Source organism: Halichoeres trimaculatus, unplaced genomic scaffold (genome assembly GCF_033239565.1).
Source record: "Halichoeres trimaculatus isolate MK-OKI-2021-1 unplaced genomic scaffold, fHalTri1.1 fHalTri1_scaffold_24, whole genome shotgun sequence".
Lineage (NCBI taxonomy): Eukaryota > Metazoa > Chordata > Actinopteri > Labriformes > Labridae > Halichoeres > Halichoeres trimaculatus.
In genome coordinates, this window is record NW_027437202.1 from 2,203,461 (window position 1) to 2,220,490 (window position 17,030).

At 45.4% G+C, this 17,030-nt stretch overlaps 1 protein-coding gene across 2 annotated transcripts; it reads right to left on the reverse strand.

Moving 5' to 3' along the window:
* Nucleotides 1–2,777: 2,777 nt before the first annotated feature.
* LOC141785969 (zona pellucida sperm-binding protein 3-like) lies at nucleotides 2,778–10,668 on the reverse strand. 2 transcript variants are annotated; one of them, XM_074664635.1, is made up of 12 exons: nucleotides 10,175–10,668; nucleotides 10,007–10,109; nucleotides 9,727–9,845; nucleotides 9,536–9,654; nucleotides 9,358–9,461; nucleotides 8,674–8,851; nucleotides 8,421–8,538; nucleotides 6,760–6,851; nucleotides 6,568–6,662; nucleotides 6,371–6,487; nucleotides 6,132–6,274; nucleotides 2,778–2,788 (listed from the first exon to the last, which is right to left on the reverse strand). In XM_074664635.1, the coding sequence occupies exons 1-11, from the start codon at nucleotides 10,541–10,543 to the stop codon at nucleotides 6,147–6,149; spliced, it is 1,542 nt and encodes a 513-aa protein (XP_074520736.1). In that variant the 5' UTR covers nucleotides 10,544–10,668; the 3' UTR covers nucleotides 2,778–2,788; nucleotides 6,132–6,146. The 2 variants fall into 2 exon arrangements, with proteins under 2 accessions (XP_074520736.1, XP_074520735.1); XM_074664634.1 differs by lacking the exon at nucleotides 2,778–2,788 and having other exon boundaries at nucleotides 6,111–6,274.
* Between the last annotated feature and the right edge of the window lie 6,362 nt (nucleotides 10,669–17,030).

Sequence of the window (17,030 nt, forward strand, 5' to 3'; positions counted from 1 at the left end):
GAGAGGGCTGGAAAGTCTTTAAAGCTATCGACAGATGAGACAAACACGCCTGCTTTAGTCCTAAAACCCATCAGAAGCCTTATCAGTGGCGTGCACAGACTTTTTGAAGGGCAGGGGCGGAAGGGAAACATCATACAACCTGTTCTCGCCACTGAGGAGGCTTACAGGAAGGAGCTTGAGCGCAATTTTGGCTCCCAAAATTTAACTTAAGTGCAAAAATTTGGCACCCAAGAGGACATTTTAGGACACCTTTTAGCTCCCAAGAGAACCAAATCTTTAGCACGCATTTTGTCTCACCAAAGGGACACCTGAGTGCGTGTTTTGGCTCCCAAGACTGAACCTTCATGCACAATTTTCACTCTACAACAAATGTTTTTGCTCTCAAAAAGGATTGTTAGTGCACATTTTGTTTCCTGAGAGGACACTTGGGCATGCATTTTGGCACCCTAGGGGGTACTTGTATTTTGGCTCCCAAGATTGAACTTTACCAGGAGGGGCTCAAGGGTTACTTTTGGCTCCCAATGGAGTACACAAGTGTGCAATTTGGCTCCCAAAGGGTTACTTAAACAAGCCCCTTTCTCCCAAAATCTTAGCAAAGATTTTGGCTCCCAAGAGAGCCAAAGTTTTGGCACTAAATAAAAGCATTACTTTTGGCTCCCAAGAAAGCACATTGGTGCACAATTTTGGCTCCCAAAGGGAACTAAAGTTAGCATTTTTTTCACAAGAGAGCGTATTAGTGCACATTTTGGCTCCCTGAATGACACTTGAGCATGCATTTTGGTGCCCAAGATGACATTTCCATGCAAGTTTTTGCTCCCAAGATCGAACCTTAGCACACTACCAGGAGGGAACTTAAGGATTACTTTTGGCAACCAAGGGAGCACATTGGTGTGCATTTTGGCTCCCTAGAGGACACTGAAACAAGCCTTTTGCTTTGAAGGTGGCACCTGTACACCAATTTTTGCTCCCAATAGAGCCAAAGCTTTAGCGTGAATGTTGGTTCCTAATATGGGGACTATAGCATGGGATTTGTCTCCTGAGAGGGAGCTAAAGTAGGCATTTTTGTGTACAAAAGAGCATATTAGTGCACATTTTGGCTCCCAGGATGGCACTTAATCATGCATTTTGGCTACCAAGATGACATTTCCATGCAAGCTCTGGCTCCCAAGATTGAACTTAAGTGCACAATTTTGGCTGCCATAAGGCACTTTAGCTAGCAACTATGGCTCCAAAGAGAGACATATCTTAAGGGTGCAATTTTGGCTCATAAAGGGGTACCAAGAAACTTCACTAGAGCTCTATCTGTCCCAGGAGAGCCAAGACTTTAGCATCTAGGCTCCAAAGAGGACACTTTACCATTCATTGTGGCGCTAATCATTTAATAGGGGCACTATAACTAGGGTTTTGGCTCCCAAGAGGGAACTAAATCAAGCATTTTTATTCAAAGGAGAGCACATTAGTGTGCACTGGCTCCCAACATGTCACTTCCATACGAGCTTTGGTTTCCAAATTTGAAATTTAGTGTACCATTTTGGGTACTATAAGGGCACATTAGCTAGCAAGTTTGGCTCCAAAGAGAGCCAAAGAGAGCCAAAGCTTTTGCGTGCTTTAGCTTTTTCGAGGGGCACATGTTTCAGCTCCAGAGAGGGCACTTAGCGTTATCTTTTGCCTCAAAAGGGACTACATTGTGCTCTTACTCCCAAGAAAACGAAAACTTTAGTTAGCATCTTGATTACTAAGAGGACACTTTGCTATTTGCTTTTGCTTCCAAGATTGAATATTAGCGTGCACTTTTGGTTCCCAAGAGGGCAGTTTAGTGGGTGTTTATCAACACTTGAGCTAGGAAGAGTGACCGCCCCCCCTGCCTCTGTCTCTGTGCACACCACTGGGTTTTATTGTTTGGAGGCAGAGTTTTCAAGTGACACAATAAAGCTCTCAGCAGAACAAGCTTTATTTCCTTTCTGATAAACTGCAGGAAAAATACAGACACAGTAAAGCAAAGCAAGGCCTCAACTCCAGCAGATAAGGTCGCGCACACGCTCCGCCCCACCCCTGAAACCTCAGAGACACACTCCGGTCCCTTTGTGCCCTGATAAAGGAGAGACTGGCTGCATGTAATCAGCATATTATTGATAGTCTTAATGAGAAAGGCTCTGAGTCACTGAAGCCATTAGCCAGGATAAAAGAGGCTTAATTGTTTTGTGTGTGCACGCATGTGTGTGTGAGTGTGTGATCACATTGTGCACATGTGCCTGATCTAAAACCAGGCTAATTAAATCCATTTCCTTCGTTAGCAACTTTTTTCCCTCTTAATTAAGAGGGTTAATTATGGGCTTGGACAGAGGTCGTGTGCGTGTTTGTGTGCGTGCGAATTCTCCACGGTGGACCGGATGTAATGGTGCAATCTGTATCAGAGGCGGAGGATAACACGGTGAGTGAGAATCAAACAAATACACACACAGCTTCAGTTTCAGGAGATCAAATCAGTCAAATATTGTTTTATTTGTAGACAGAGTTTGCTCCCCTGCAGCTTGAAGAGGAGTCAGCGGAGTGTAAAAGGCGTTAATGTGAAGCTACAGCCGCAGAGAATCATCACTATCATCATCATCATCATACAGGAGATAGACGTCCGACGCCCACAGATGTCTAACAGTTATGGCGGCGTACTTGAGTCCTGAATGCGCCGTTCCCTCCCCAACAGGATGTGTGACCTCAGGGCCCTCACACACACACACACACACACACACAGGCCATCAGGAGTAATGGTGTGTGTCCAGTGGCAGACAGGGAGAGTCTTCTCATGTCTGGCAGACGGAGTGATATTATTGCTATCGATGGAGCGTGCTGGGGAATATTCGTTGATGCTTTTGAGAAGAAACCGAAACATGTGGCTCCCTCAACAGGAAACTCTCCCCTCGTCGCTTTTTCAGGGCGAGGTTTGTCGGCGTGTGTCTGTCACTGCCTCTCTGTTTGTGCTTCCCGTGTCGCTGTCACACTCCTTGCGATTGCATCGTTAGCTGTGGCTTTTTATTAGCCTCTGGTGAGTTAGAGACGGGAGGGGGGTCAGCGTGGCTCGGCAGTAAACCAGCGTAGCCGTCAGCGCTGCACAAAGGAACAAACACCCCATTAAAGCCAGGCCTTCACATATTACTGTAATAAAAGCCCCTGCTCTCGCCTTTATGGGCTTTTTAATTATGTCTATTCGTCTTCCTGGGCTTGTGAGCAACAGTTCATGATGAGCCCCATTTCACGAATACTCCTGCCACTGGCGGAGAGCTGGAGGGGGGAGTTAAAGGGAAAGGCGAACATGGCCTGGAGCTAAAATATGACCATTGTTACAGGGAAGCTGTTTTATGTTTGAGCTCGCAGCACGGAGCCAATGACGCTGCTTTTTCATGCCTCTTTGTTTCAGACGTACGCTGGTACAAAGAGGTAGAAATCTCACGCAGCTTCACAGAATTACTTGGCAGCCTCCGAGTTATGGTGTGCGTTAAATCATCCAGGTGTCTGAAGCAGCTGCATGCATAGAAATTAACTAAACAAATCATCCAAGCATGGATCTAACAAAAGTGTGGCTCTTTTTTTATCACAGAGTTGCTTTCTTGGACAGTTTTACACTGACTGCATGCTGGTTTACAGAGTGATGCACGTTTATAGCCAGGCCATTTTTGTTTTTTCGCAAGGCTGGACAATGCAGCTTCCTCCTTAAAACCCACAAACTCTGGAAACACACTGCTCTTTGAGACAGAATCATGAAGACAAAAGTAGCCCTACAGTTTGCTCTTGTTTTGTGTACAATCTGAGTGATGAGCTGTCGGCAACTCCTCTGATGGCTGTCCACATACACATGATGACTCTGAAACCTTTTTTCAACTATTTTGGCTTAGAAAGACTCACTTCCGAGATGCGTAGAATGGCGTAAAACGCATGCTAAAGTGCCATCTTGGGAGCTAAAATAGGCTAACGTGCCCCTTAAGCAGCCAAAACACACAGTAAATCGTCCTCTTGGGAGCCAAAACTATGTTGTTTAGGAGGACTCACTTCTAAGAACCTCTCTTCACCCAAATGTTGATAATCACATTCTAAAGTGCCTTCAGAGGAAACAAAAATTGAAAGAATTAAAAGCCACTGTGGGGGCCAAAATAGGCTAAAGTGCCCTCTTGGGAGCAAAACTGCACATTAATTAAAAAAAGAAAAAATTACATTAGAATTAAAATAAAAAATAAATTAATAATAACAAAAAAATAAAAAATAATATTATCATAATAAAAAAAAAAGAAAAGAAATTAAATTATAAGAATTAATTAAAAAAATATATTGAAAAAGGTTTGACCTTATGCAGGTGGCCTGGGTTCAAGACTGGCCTGCTGCCTCTTTCCTGCATGTCACTGCATAAAAGCCTAAAAAAAAAAAAAACTATATTGTTTTGGAGAACTCACCTTTTAGACCCCTTTGTAGCCCTATCGTTGAAAAACACAAGCTAAAGTGCCCACTTCGGAGCCAAAATGCACACTAAAGTGCAGTCTTGGGGGCCAAAAAAAGCTAACATGACCTCTAAGGAGCCAAAATGCACAAAGCGTGCTGGCTCCTCTTGCAAAGTGTCCTCTTGGGAGCCAAACTTATAGTTTGAAAAACCTCTCCTGGCCCACTTGTTGAAAGTCACATTCTGTACTGCCTGCAGGGGAGGAAAAAAATTCCACTAAAAAGCCACTTTGGGGGCCAAAACAGGCTATAGTGCCCTCTTGGGAGCCAAAACACGTGCTACAGTGCCCTCTTGGGAGCAAAAATGCACCTTAAAAAGCACCTTTGGGAGCTAAAACAAAGCTAAAATGTCTCTTTGAAAGCTAATAGTGTTGGAGTGCAGATGGCCAGGTGGTTTAGGTCACGCTCTATGAGGTTTGACCTTGTGCAGGTGGCCCAGGTTCATGTCTGGCTCTTTCTTGTATGTCACCTCCACTGTCTTCTTCTCTAGCCAATTAAAGGTATAAAAGCCTTAAAAAAATATTGAACTATATTGTTTTGGAGAACTATACTGTTTTAGAGCCCTTTGTGGCCCTATTGTTGAAAAACACAAGCTAGAGTGCTCCTTCTTGGGAGCCAACGGATAGAACAAAGTGTCCTCTTGAAAGCCAAATTGCACTCCAAGTTGAGAGCGGCTGTAGCTCAGTCCGTAGGGACTTGGCTTGGTGGTTGGAGGGTTGCTGGTTCAAGCCCAGGTGTGGACCAAGCTTGGGAATAGGGCTGATAGCTGGGAAGGTGTTGGCCTACATCCATGAGCACTGTTGGGTGCCCTTGAGCAGTGCACCAAAATGCCCAACTGCTCATTAATAAAGTATATCTTCTTCAAATTGTCCTTTTGGGAGCCAAACTTATAGAGGCTTAACAGGACTCACTTTGAAAAACCTCTCTTGACCCAACTGTTGAAAGTCACATTCTGAACTGCCTGCAGGGGAGAAAAAAGTTACACTAAAATGCCACTTTGGTAGCCAAAATAAGCTAAAGTGCCCTCTTCAAAGCCAAAACTCATGCTACAGAGCAAAAATACACATTAAAATGTCCCTTTGGACGCTAAAACACAAGCTAATTGTTAAAACTATATTGTTTTGGAGGACACACTTTACAGACCCCTTTGTGGACCTGTTGTTGAAAAACACATGCTAAAGTGCCCCCTTGTGAGCCAAAAAAGAGCTAAAGTGCTAGCTTGAGAGCTAAAATGTGCACTAGAGTTCCATTGTTGGAGCCAAACATCTATGATTAAGTGACCTCTATGAAGCCACTTCTAAGCTAGAGTGACCTCTTGGAAGTCTTTTATGATGGATATCACATATTTCTGTTCATCTATGCTCTTTAAAAAAGTGCATCCACTTAAATGTTAACACCTGACTTTGATTGGATGAACGTAGAAACAGATATTTTACTTTGCTGAACAGTTTTGTTTTTCCTCATTTGTTTAATTTAATCGTGTTTTGTGTGATTTTGTCTCTTAGACGGTCAGCTTAGCTAATTGAGACACAAAAAAATGTCTACTGATGTTGGAAGTCTCTTAAATGATAGTGTGATCTCTCAGTGTTCCTGTCTCTTCAGCCTCTTATATAAGTTGGGAAGTATGAGTGGAATAATCGGCAGACAGTTTCAGTTCTCTTTATTCAGGTACAGACAGCATGCTCAGTGGGTTTATGGCGCCGGCCGCAAATGACAGCACCCATGAGAAGCAACAACGCCGCAGCCAGCGCTCCACCCGCTCCACACAGCAGAGCAAGAGACGGAGAGGAGTCTGAGGAGAAAGGATCATTAAGGTTACCACAGGTTTTAAAGCTCCCGTCAGGGGTTTATAAGGAGAAAGACATGAAATGTCGACTTGAACACTTACCTGCTGTTTGAAGCTGAGGAGCCTCCTCTCGAAGAAACTCCACCTGCAGGATGTTCTCCTCCACCAGGATGGGGCCTATAACAGCCACGCCCTCCCACTTTGGTTCTGGATCAACTCCTGGATGCAAAAACCAACCAGTAAGTTCAGTGTGGGTGTAGAAAAAAATATGCATGCAGAGGAGATGTAGTACAACGTACCAACATGTGCTGCAGGACTTCTCCTCCGTCTCTGCAGGCTGCAGCTGCTCTCACAGCAGTCACACACCTTGTTGTCTCCACCTGATGCCACCCATCTGTGCAGAGACACGAGAACACATCACACACTGTAGAAACAAAAAAAGAAAAAGCAAAGTGGGAGAAATTAATCTGGCTGGCGTCTCTGGAGCTGACCTGTTGGCTTCCATCAGGTAGGAACAGGCTTTGTGCTGCGCGTCGATGGGGACGGAGACGGACGTTGCTTTCAGGCGACAGGTGATGTAGAGCTGAGAGGAAGTAAACAGACACTTAGGGCGCTTATAGATCATGTGTTCAAAGAATTAAAGATGAATTAAGCAAAAAATGCAAGAAAAATAGGAAAATGTTGAATGTGCTGTCACCCTGAGGAGGATAAATAGATTACATCTTCCTCTAAACTTCCAGGGGTGTGCAAAGAAGGGGGGCCCCTCATGGCCCGATTGCTGACAACAAAAAGTGTGCTAAAGTGGCTGTGAGGGAGCCAAAAAAAAAAACCACACTCTTGGGTGGAAAAAAACGTGTGCAAAACTGCCTTCTGCTACTTCCGCTGCTCCCTTGAGGTCCAGTAGTTTAGAAACATGTGCAAAAGTGCCCATTTTTGTTTGCAAAAGTGTGCTTAACTGCCCATTTGAGTGTAAAAAACATTCAAGTCCCCTTTGGGTGGCAAGAACACCTATAGGTGCCTTTTTTGCCCCTAGCCTTTCAAAAACCTGTGCAAGAGGGGGTAAATACTTGTGCAAAAGTGCCCTCTTCGGCCACTCTTACTCTTTGAGGCCAACTTTTTGAAAAATGTGTGCAAAAGGGAGCAGCAAATGGCCCAATTATTGAAAAACACTAGCTTAAGTGCCCTTTTGGGTGGCAAAAGTGCGCTTTGCTGCCCACTTGAGCAAAAACACAAAAGTCCCCCTTGGGTGGTAATAACACCTGTAGGTGCCTTATTTTTGCCCCTTGCCTTTCAAAAATCTTTGCAATGGGTGGCAAAAACTTGTGCAAAAAAGCCCTATTTGGTCACCCCCACTCATAGCCTACTTGTTGAAAACAAAAAGTGTGCAAAAGTGCCTGAAAGAGAGCCAAAAACATACTCTTTGGTGGAAAAATCTTGTGCAAAATTGCCATTTTGTGCTTCCTCCTCTCTTTTGAGGCCAAATTTTTAAATAACATGTGCAAAAGTGCCTAACTGCTCAGTTGAGTGAAAAAACACTCAAGTCCCCCTTGGGTGGTGAGAATACCTGTGGGTGCCTTTTCTTTTTGCCCCTGCTTTTAAAATATCAGTGAACGTCCCTGTCTGGGTGAAAAAAACTTTGGCCCCCTTTGGCCCCATTTTTGAACAACATACACCAAAGTGTCCTTTTAGGTGTAAAAAAACATACTGAACTGCCCACTTGAGTGTAGAAAACACTAAAGTGCATGTTTTGGTGCCCTTTTGTTCCTTTTTGCCCCTGCCTTTAAAAAATCTGTGCGCGCCCCTGTCCGTGGCCATGAACCTCATTCTCTTTGTGCCAAAACCTTCTGATAATATTTGAACAACATGTTTATGATTTAATATTCCATGCTGGCTCGCCTGTTTGGCAGGAGTTAATTCCACCTCCGATTGAAGTCATCAAAACGATGACATTTATGGCACAGCTCCGTTCTGACTTCACAAACAGGATATTAAAGCTCCTCAGCTCAGCGTCACCTGAGAGGATTTTTGTTTCCTTGGATGGAAAGTGTTCGAAATAACGCTTATTAAACACACTGAGAGTCAGGTGACCACATCCTGTGAGCAGCGAAGAGGAGCCAAACGTAAACACTTCGTCTGTACTTTCTGCACTCACTGTATTCCTGTGATCTTGTTGGAACCTGAAGGCTTTCAGCTGGAAGTGAAGTTTATCCTCCTGGCTCTGCTGCATGAAGTAAGACTTGGCTCCTGTCAGCTTAGCATCACTTAAACACCTTAAAAGGTAAAATACAGGCACAGGATTTAGACTTATGAGCACATTTCAGCTTCATGGGACAACAAATGCTCTTAAAAAGGTGCAGAGCTGCACATTTCAGACTTCAATCTGAAGTGTTAGGACGCTTTCTCACCCGTGGTTTCTGATGAAGGGGTAACTCAGCTCAGATTCAAGGTCAGGCGTCACAGTGGCGACGCAGCTGTCCACGTAGACCCTCAGCGGCACGTGGTGGCCTTGCAGAACGGCCGCCTCGATGTGCATCACGTCACTCAGGAAGTAAACACTGGAAGCCCTCTGCGCCTGCCAGTCCTCTAATCGAATACAGAAGAAGTGGAAAAATAATGCTGGGGCCATCGATCTGATTACATGAAGCTTAAATGATGCCTGTGAGGGAGAGTGGGGACGGCCAATAGGAAATAAGTAGAGGAGCAATAAGAGAGAAGTGCCTGGAAAGGAGGAGACAAATGAATTACAGATGCAGCATCGTTATTAACCTGGATGGGAAACAGATGTCTGCAAAAGTAGCTCCAAACTTTGAAAGCTAAGGAAACTTTCTGCAGCATGTATCCTTGGATCAATTAGCAAACATAATCAGCTGTTTATTGATCCCTTTATTGGGCTGGGTGCTGCCGCCGAGGCCTGTAATTTCAGCTCATCACCATGCATCAAAAACTTTCTATTTAGCATCTCAAACAGTCGCGAGGCCTCCTTCGTGTGATTGCAATTAGCCGCCGCAACCGCCGGGGAAATTAGCCACAGCCGTCTGCTGCAAATCAATGGAGTTTTGTCACTGACGCGTCTTTCTTTTCCTCCTTACCTGTCATGAGGCGCAGGGAGAAGTGTAGATGCTGCTTGGCTAAGGCGTTGGAGGCGAAGGCGGACCAGGTAGGCCTCAGGGCGCTGCTGCTCACCTGGTGCTTCCTGTGAGGATGAAAGATGTTCTTTTGTGAGTTTTCCTGACCTACGGTGGCCTTAGTGAGTCAGTCAGGCCTCACCTCATGTAGAGACACTGGATCCCCACCTCAGCATGGTTGGTCTTCAGGATGAAGGTGTTCCCGATGGGTGTTGGCGAGTAAATCAAAGAGAAGGAGTACACAAGAGCGTCTTCCGTCATCTGAAATCACAAACAGTCACTTTAAAAAAACAGGGATGGAGAGATGAGCGTTTAAGAAGGAGGAAAACACACCGTCATCGTGCTGTTGCAGCCTTGCAGCTCTGTTTTAAACATCAAGACGTGGTTGGAAGAATCCACAGCAGCGCAGCCTCCGAGTGTGAGATCACCTGGATGGATGAGCTGAGCGTTACCTGAGGATGAAAGGAGCTGGAGTCAATAACACTCAGAGGTTTCCTGCAGTAAAGTCAGCATTTAGAGGGAAGAAATAAGAGGAAACATCTTATTGATCTCTGTGCTGTTTGCTGTAATCAGCATCGAGCGCTGGCTTCTAACTCAAACATGACGATGTTACCTAAAAAGTTCTGTTTGACCTCCACGGTGACTTCTCCTTCACCACATCTCACTGCAACGCTCTCTGCTGGGACAGGAACCCGCTTCTCAAACTTCACCTCCACCTGAAACATCAACATCACGTCATCAAACTGCTTTAAAAAGTGAAAACAGTGAAAAGATCTCACACCTTTGTTTCCTGCGTCACAGGCGGGTTCAGATTTGGGCCTCGAATCAGCGTCAAGAACTTCTTCACTTGGATGTTTTCCCACTCCTCCAGCTGCTCTGAGGTCAGCTCTCTGGCCTCCCATCTCTGCGGGGTGTGAAAACTCTGCACAGATGAGTCCTGGATGTGTTGGTGTTTCCTCACAGCGGGGTTCCAGATCTCGTGGACTTTGAGCCGGTAGCTGACGGGTGAGCGAGGTGGGCTGCTGCGCCCGCTCCAGTTTGAGTGATGACCTGTCGTTTTCTGCTCTTTCAGGTGCAGAGTCTCGTTTAGTGCTGCAGCTCCTGACAGGAGAAGGACGAACGTGAACATGCACGCCTCCCTGAACTCCATCACAACTTTTTCCTCTAATCTTTGAATTCTGGAGGTTTCCACAGAGCTGCTGCTGCTCCTCAAGGCTCAGGTGGAAGTGCTCCTCTTAGGCCTCGCCCACTCCTAATGACTTGATTGGAGTCCAGTCTGCAGGAGTGCATCTTCTTCTTCTTCTTCTTCTGCTTCTTCTTCTTCTTCTTCTTCCTCTGACTTCACTTCCTTTGGACTGAAAGTACAGACAGAGGCAGAAAGTTGAGCTTGGAGGCTTCTTTGCACTTCAAACTCCTGCAGAGGCTTTTCCTTTCTGGTGAATCTACGGTCATGAGTTAAACGGTCAAAAAAGCATTTCTCTTTCTTCCTACTTCTTTTGATCTCCAAAATACATAAACCATCTCTTTTCCCCTCTTCTTAGACCTTTTCTTACACCTCTCTTTGTCTCTTTGTGCCTGCATCTGCAGCTTTTCCGCTCCTTTCTGTCTTTTTAACACAAGGCCTCTTCAAAAAGTCAAACTGGAGCTCTGTAGCAGGAATAAAACACACGTTTCAAATTCAATCTGTGCCTAAAATGCTGTGAATAATCTAAATATGTGAGGTGATCCTGCAGGAAAGATCCTCACGCTGACAGAGCGCTCACTCTGACACAAAAACTTTAATATCAAAGAGGTGGATCAGCTCTTTTTTCTCCCCTCGTGTCTTGAATCCTTAATGAAGGATCCTATCTTGGTTGCTAGGCGCTCTCTTTGTCCGTTTCTTATAATTTTTTTTGTCTCTTTTTCGTAATCTTTGTATTTGGAGTGGGTCTTTTCTTTGCATGGCTCATTTGTTGGTCATGGACACCAAACTTTTTGTGGCTTCAGTGACAATTTTACTACTTTTTCTCCTGTGTTTGTCTGGAGATCCTACATATAACCATGGCTGCATTGTTTACATTTAAACTCAGCTGTTTGCAGCCTGTAGCATGTCAATGCTAACTGGTGCTAGGCCAGATGTCTTCCCACAAGGTGAGGAGAAGGAGGTAAGGATGACATGCTGGTTCTCAGGTGTGAGCTAAGAAGTGACGACATGGACCTGTCCTTCCATCCATAGTTATCTGGAACGTAAGATCTATCTCCAATAAGATGGACGAGCTAGCAGAGGGCAGAGTAGCATCATGCTATTCAAAGACATGGCTAACGAAGCTAACATCAGACATCAACGCCATGTTGGAAGAGCTTCACCTGCTGTGAGCAGACAGGATCCAGGAGACAGAGACTGAACAGACTGCTGAAGAAGCTCAGTCCTGGACCCTGTGGAGGTGGAGACTGGCTGAACTGGAGAATGATGGACAAGCTGTCAGCATCTATTTTCTTATGGACCTTTTTGCAATTTCTATGCACTTTCTTACTTTTGTTTTCTTGATTGCTGCTGTGACTTCAATTCCATTCTTCTATTCTATTCTATGATGACGAACATGCCGGGCTGTAATCGTGTGTGGCGTTCATGACCCCCCTGAGACGCATCACTCGTCGCTCTCAGGGAGCAGGTTTTTTTTTTTTTGCAGAGGTCAGCGGTCGTAAAAGCCAGATTTATGATCCTCCTCGGAGAGACTTTCTCAAACCTGATGTTTGAGCTTGTGTGTGACATGTGAGAGGAGGTCAGGGGGGCGGGGCTTGAGGTGAAATCAGCTGTCCTAACATTTGTAGCATTTGTAGCATTTTTCTGATCATCTCCAGAGCAAAAAAAATGAGAATCATGAGATAAATCTGATGTTTTAAGAGATGAATTGATGAAAACTTTCCGTTGATCCAGCCACTGACCTCCAGGAATACATTACAGCTCCTCTTTCTGTCAGGAGCTCCCTGCAGACCCCCAGCGAGACAGGCTGCTGTTGTCAGGAACCGGCTTTTATCTTCTGCTGATCAGCCGCAAAACAAAGAGTAGTGTGTGTGTGTGTGCGTGTAGATGTGTGTGAAACGAGTCCATCCCTGCCAGTCAGACCCCCTCTGCTGCTGATCTCTAACTTGGTTAGCTGCCTCTAATTTGGCCCCTGGAGGGTCCTAATGTGGCCCCCTTGAGGGCTTCTGAAAGGGGCCTGGCAGCCTCTAAATCCACACACACACACACATGCATACACACTGCCACTCCCTTCAGCTTCTGTTTCCAATAATCCTGCTGCATTTGGAGACAAGGACAGGATGATGCAGGTAAACACACACACACAAACACGCACATGCTCACATACAAACATCCACCAGATGGAAAAAGGCGCCGCAGATGCTCAACGACAGCTACACACACTCGTACACACACACTCCCCCGTCCCTGGTCTCGTTTTGCTGACAGCACAAAGTCATGCAAACGGCTCGATTTGGCCCTCGCCGCTCTGCAGCATACGGATAACGGTGATGGAGGCTCATTAAAAACATGTAGTGGGAGATGGATTAGTTAGGGGCCTGCTGTTGTGGTGGGCGAGATCAGCGCGTTTCTGAGTGAGTGTGTGTGTTTTTTTGTGTCAGAGGAGAGGTTTTTGCGTGGGATGGAGAGTTATTTCTGAGGGATATTTTGTCTTCCAAGAGGCGCTGGCTGCGTTTTCAGTAGCTGGCAGCACTCCTGTTGTTCCTGCTGAAAACTATCTGTGTGTGTTTGAGGGGAAGACAGTGAAGGCGTCACAAACTGCAGCTAAATGTGATGATCTGGGTGACCCTCCAGCACCCATTTCTGCAAGTGGATCTTCAATCCATAATTAGACGGCTGAGTGAAAGCAGGGCCCGTCCAACATCCACCGTCCAGAATAACGTGTGAGAGCTTCCTGTAGTGTCATATCGAAGCGGTGGCTCCTGTCCAAAGTGCCATATTCTGCACATTTGGAGGAATAACCGTCCGTCTGTCAGGAAGCAGGAAATGAGGAGAAAAGGAAGAAAGTGAAGCTAAGGTTGAGAGAGTGGGAACCACACATGGGAACATGCACAAACACACAGAGACACGCAGGGAGCTAATGGACTGTTATTAAAAACATGCATCACACCACGTCACCCAGCGACCACACACACACAGATACACACATCTGCAAGGGGATAATGATCTCCCGGCGCTGCAATAACATCTGATGTATCATTTAGTGAGAAGAGCGCGAGGCGGTGACACGGCGAGGCCACGCCGACACAAAACACTCCGGAAAAAGCATCTCTTTCTTCTGTTCTCGACCTCGTTTTTATCTCGGTGTCCATGACATTTCTCGTCTCGCTCTGCAGCTCTATAAAGGTCTAGAGCTGGGTTTGATTGACAGCCTGAGCTGACCTTTGACCTACAAACCTCAGAGGGGTGAACATTTGGAAAGTTTTCCAACTTGTTGAAACCTCTATTTTTGTTTCCACTTTATTCTCCTCAGAGCGTGATAACTCCTCAGTCCCTGTTCGTGTATTCGTGTCACTTGTTTTCCTCGTCCCCTGAGGGCACGAGTGCGTGTCAGTGTCAGCGTAGATGCATATGGATCTGTTTCTATAAATACCTGAATAAATATCTTAAGAATTTGAAGACAATGCAGGAAGGAAACTTTCTCTTCCTTTAACCGCCTGAATCCTTCTCAGTTATGCTGCAATCCAAGCCTTTGTTTAATAAACAATTTGTCAGTGATGTATCGAACGGTGGCTGTAATTTGATTGTGTGTGAAATGTCTATAAAGATGGCTGCCTCCTCCTCCTCCTTCTCTTTCCTTCTCCTCGCAGGTGTGTGTTTCCATCCTCCGTGCATGTGTGTGTCTATGCGTCCATCCTCAAGGGTTTGCAATTACATCTAAACAGCATAATCGGACATGATGGATGGCGATTGCCTCAGCACGATGTCTAGACCTCAGCTCCAGCGGTGCAACAAGGTTACAGGAGAGGAGGAAATGATGGAAGATTTAATAGTTTTGTTCTGCTTTCCTCTATTGAAGTCCTCCTTTGGTGACCTCAGCAACATTCAGGCATTTATTTCAGACAAATGGGCGGAATAACTTAATAAATTTGCCATTTTCCAGTGATTCCTGCAGCATTTCTGAGGAAAGATGTACTTTCCCCTCTCTATTTCCACCTTTCTTATCTTTAAGAGCCAATACACTATTTTTTTGTAATCCAAATATAACATTACAAAAGCTCATCAGGCTTTAAAAAGACATTCAGAGCTATACTCACTTCCTGGATGAGTCAGTAGGTGGCACTGTGGTACAAGAAGTCTCCAAATCTGCAGCTGCTTGGAGAAGTAACCACATAAACCTCAGAAGTGCAGGGTTGGAAGGTAAAATGAGGTGTGTACTTCAGGAGTCCGGCTCTTCTTCTTCTTCTCTTATTATCCCCGAAAGCACTGAGCGCTTTTTAGCAGCAGGAGAAGAAGACAAAGACAAGAGTGAGTGACGTAGTTTATTCCAACCACAACTCGGAAAATGAAGGCCTCAGAGACACCAAAAGGGCTGATTTAAGCTGTAAGCTTGGTGATGCTACTCCAGAGAGGTTGTTGCAACAGCAGGGGGGGGGGGGGGGGGGGGGGGGCACCAAAATGCCCTTTTGAAACAAAAAACACACTAAAGTCCCCTCTTAGTAGCAAAAACACACTCTAGAGTGCCTGCTTAGGTGCCAAAACATGCTAAAGTGCCTTTTTGGGGGCTAAAACCCTACTAAAGTCCCCTCTTGGAAGCAAATACACTTTCTTAAATTCCCTCTTAGGAGACAAAATGTGTGCTAAAGTGCCATCTTAGGAGAAAAAACACTCTCTACAGTGCCCCCTTGGGAGCCAAAACTATGCTAATGTTTCCTTTTTGGAGCTGAAACCATGCTTAAGTTCCATCCAGAAAAGAAAAATACTCTAAAGTGCCCTCTAGGAAGCTGAGACCAAACTTAAGTGCCCTTTTGCTAACTAAAACAAAGCTAAAGTGCCCTTTTGCTAACTAAAACCGAGCTAAAGTGCCCTTTTGCTAACTAAAACCTAGCTAAAGTGCCTTTTTGAGAGCTGAAAGCGTGCTAAAGTGCCCCCTTGGAAACTCAAACCAAGCTAATGTGCCTTATTTGAAACTAAAACAAAACTACGGTGCACTCTTGGACACTTAAACCAAGCAAAAGTGCCCTCTTGAAAGCTAAAACTGTGCTTAAGTGCCCTCTTGGAAGCTAAAATTAAGCTAAAGTGCCTTCACGGAAGCTTAAAACACAGAAAAGTTCCCTTTTGGAAGCTTAAACTGTTCTTGATTGCCCTTTTCAAACATAAAACCAAGCTAAGGTGCCCTTTTGGAAGCTAAAACCAAGCTAAAGTGCTCTTTGGAAACAAGAACCAAGCTAAGTGCCATTTGGGAAACTAAGACCAAGCTAGATAGCTTTCTGGGAAGCTGAAACTGTGCTTAAGTGCCCTCTTGGAAACTTAAACCATGCTTAAGTGCCTTCTTGATAGCCGAAACCATGCTAAAGTGCCCTTTTGGAAGCTAAAATCACACTCAAGTGCCCTCTAGGAAGCTGAAACTGTGCTAAAGTGCCCTTTTGGAAGCTAGGACCTTGCTAAAGTTCCCCCTCTGAAACTGTGCTAAAGTGCATTCTCAAGAGTCAAAGTGCGCCCTTCAGTGCCTTTGAAAACACACGGAACTTAGTGCCCCCTTCAGTGATGAAGATGCCCTGCATTTGCTTTTTGTTTTTTTTTCCCCCTAATTTCACCTCTGCCCTCAAATAGTCTGTGCACGGCTCTGTCATGGGGTGCAAAAAGGAAATATGCAGACAGAGAGAAACAGTTTCAGCTTCTTTTTCCTACAGGGTGAAGCCTCTGTGTGATGTACTGTCTGCAGTTAAGCTGAAACCCACCACATGCTGATATAATTCACCAGAGTTAAATGTAACAGTGTTTCTCTTTCAGATTTATCTAAAGGAGCTTTTTTGTGTCACTTTAGCCGTCGTCCCCACTCACATCGTTACCAAGGAAGAAGAGAGGAGTGGGAGTCACACTCTCATACAAATCTCTGGTTCTGCTTCTTCGTTTCCCACATCACCAAACTGGCAACAGCGCCTAAGTTTTTCCCCCTGCGAGAGCCTCATTACCCATAATCCCAGAGGTTGACTTGCGATGTTGTCATCACCTAAAACACCACACACCTCCCTCTCCCTCCCTTCCCTCCTCTCCTCCGCTGTTCTGCTCGGCTGATCAAGCTGTCGCTCGGGAGGATCACACAGATGTTCAGCAAGGAGAAGAAACACAAACAGCTCAAAAATAGACATGATCCCCTGGTGGAGAGAACACATTTCATGTCTTTGGGTGTTGTTGTTGTCAATGCTGATGTGTAAAACAGAGCGGGAGAGGAGATGGAGGCACGTCGGGCTCCATCAACAGGCCTCTCGTGCAGCTGAGACCACGTCGCACGACTGGAAATGAGCTCCAAACCGTTTGACTGCTTCCTACCTGCAGGACGGAGGAGCTTTTACGCCTGAGCTGTGATCAGATTTATGTATTTCCAGACACGACTGTCAGGCACTTGATTTACAAAGAAAGGCAGAGCGGAGATGGAGAAAAGGCGACCTTG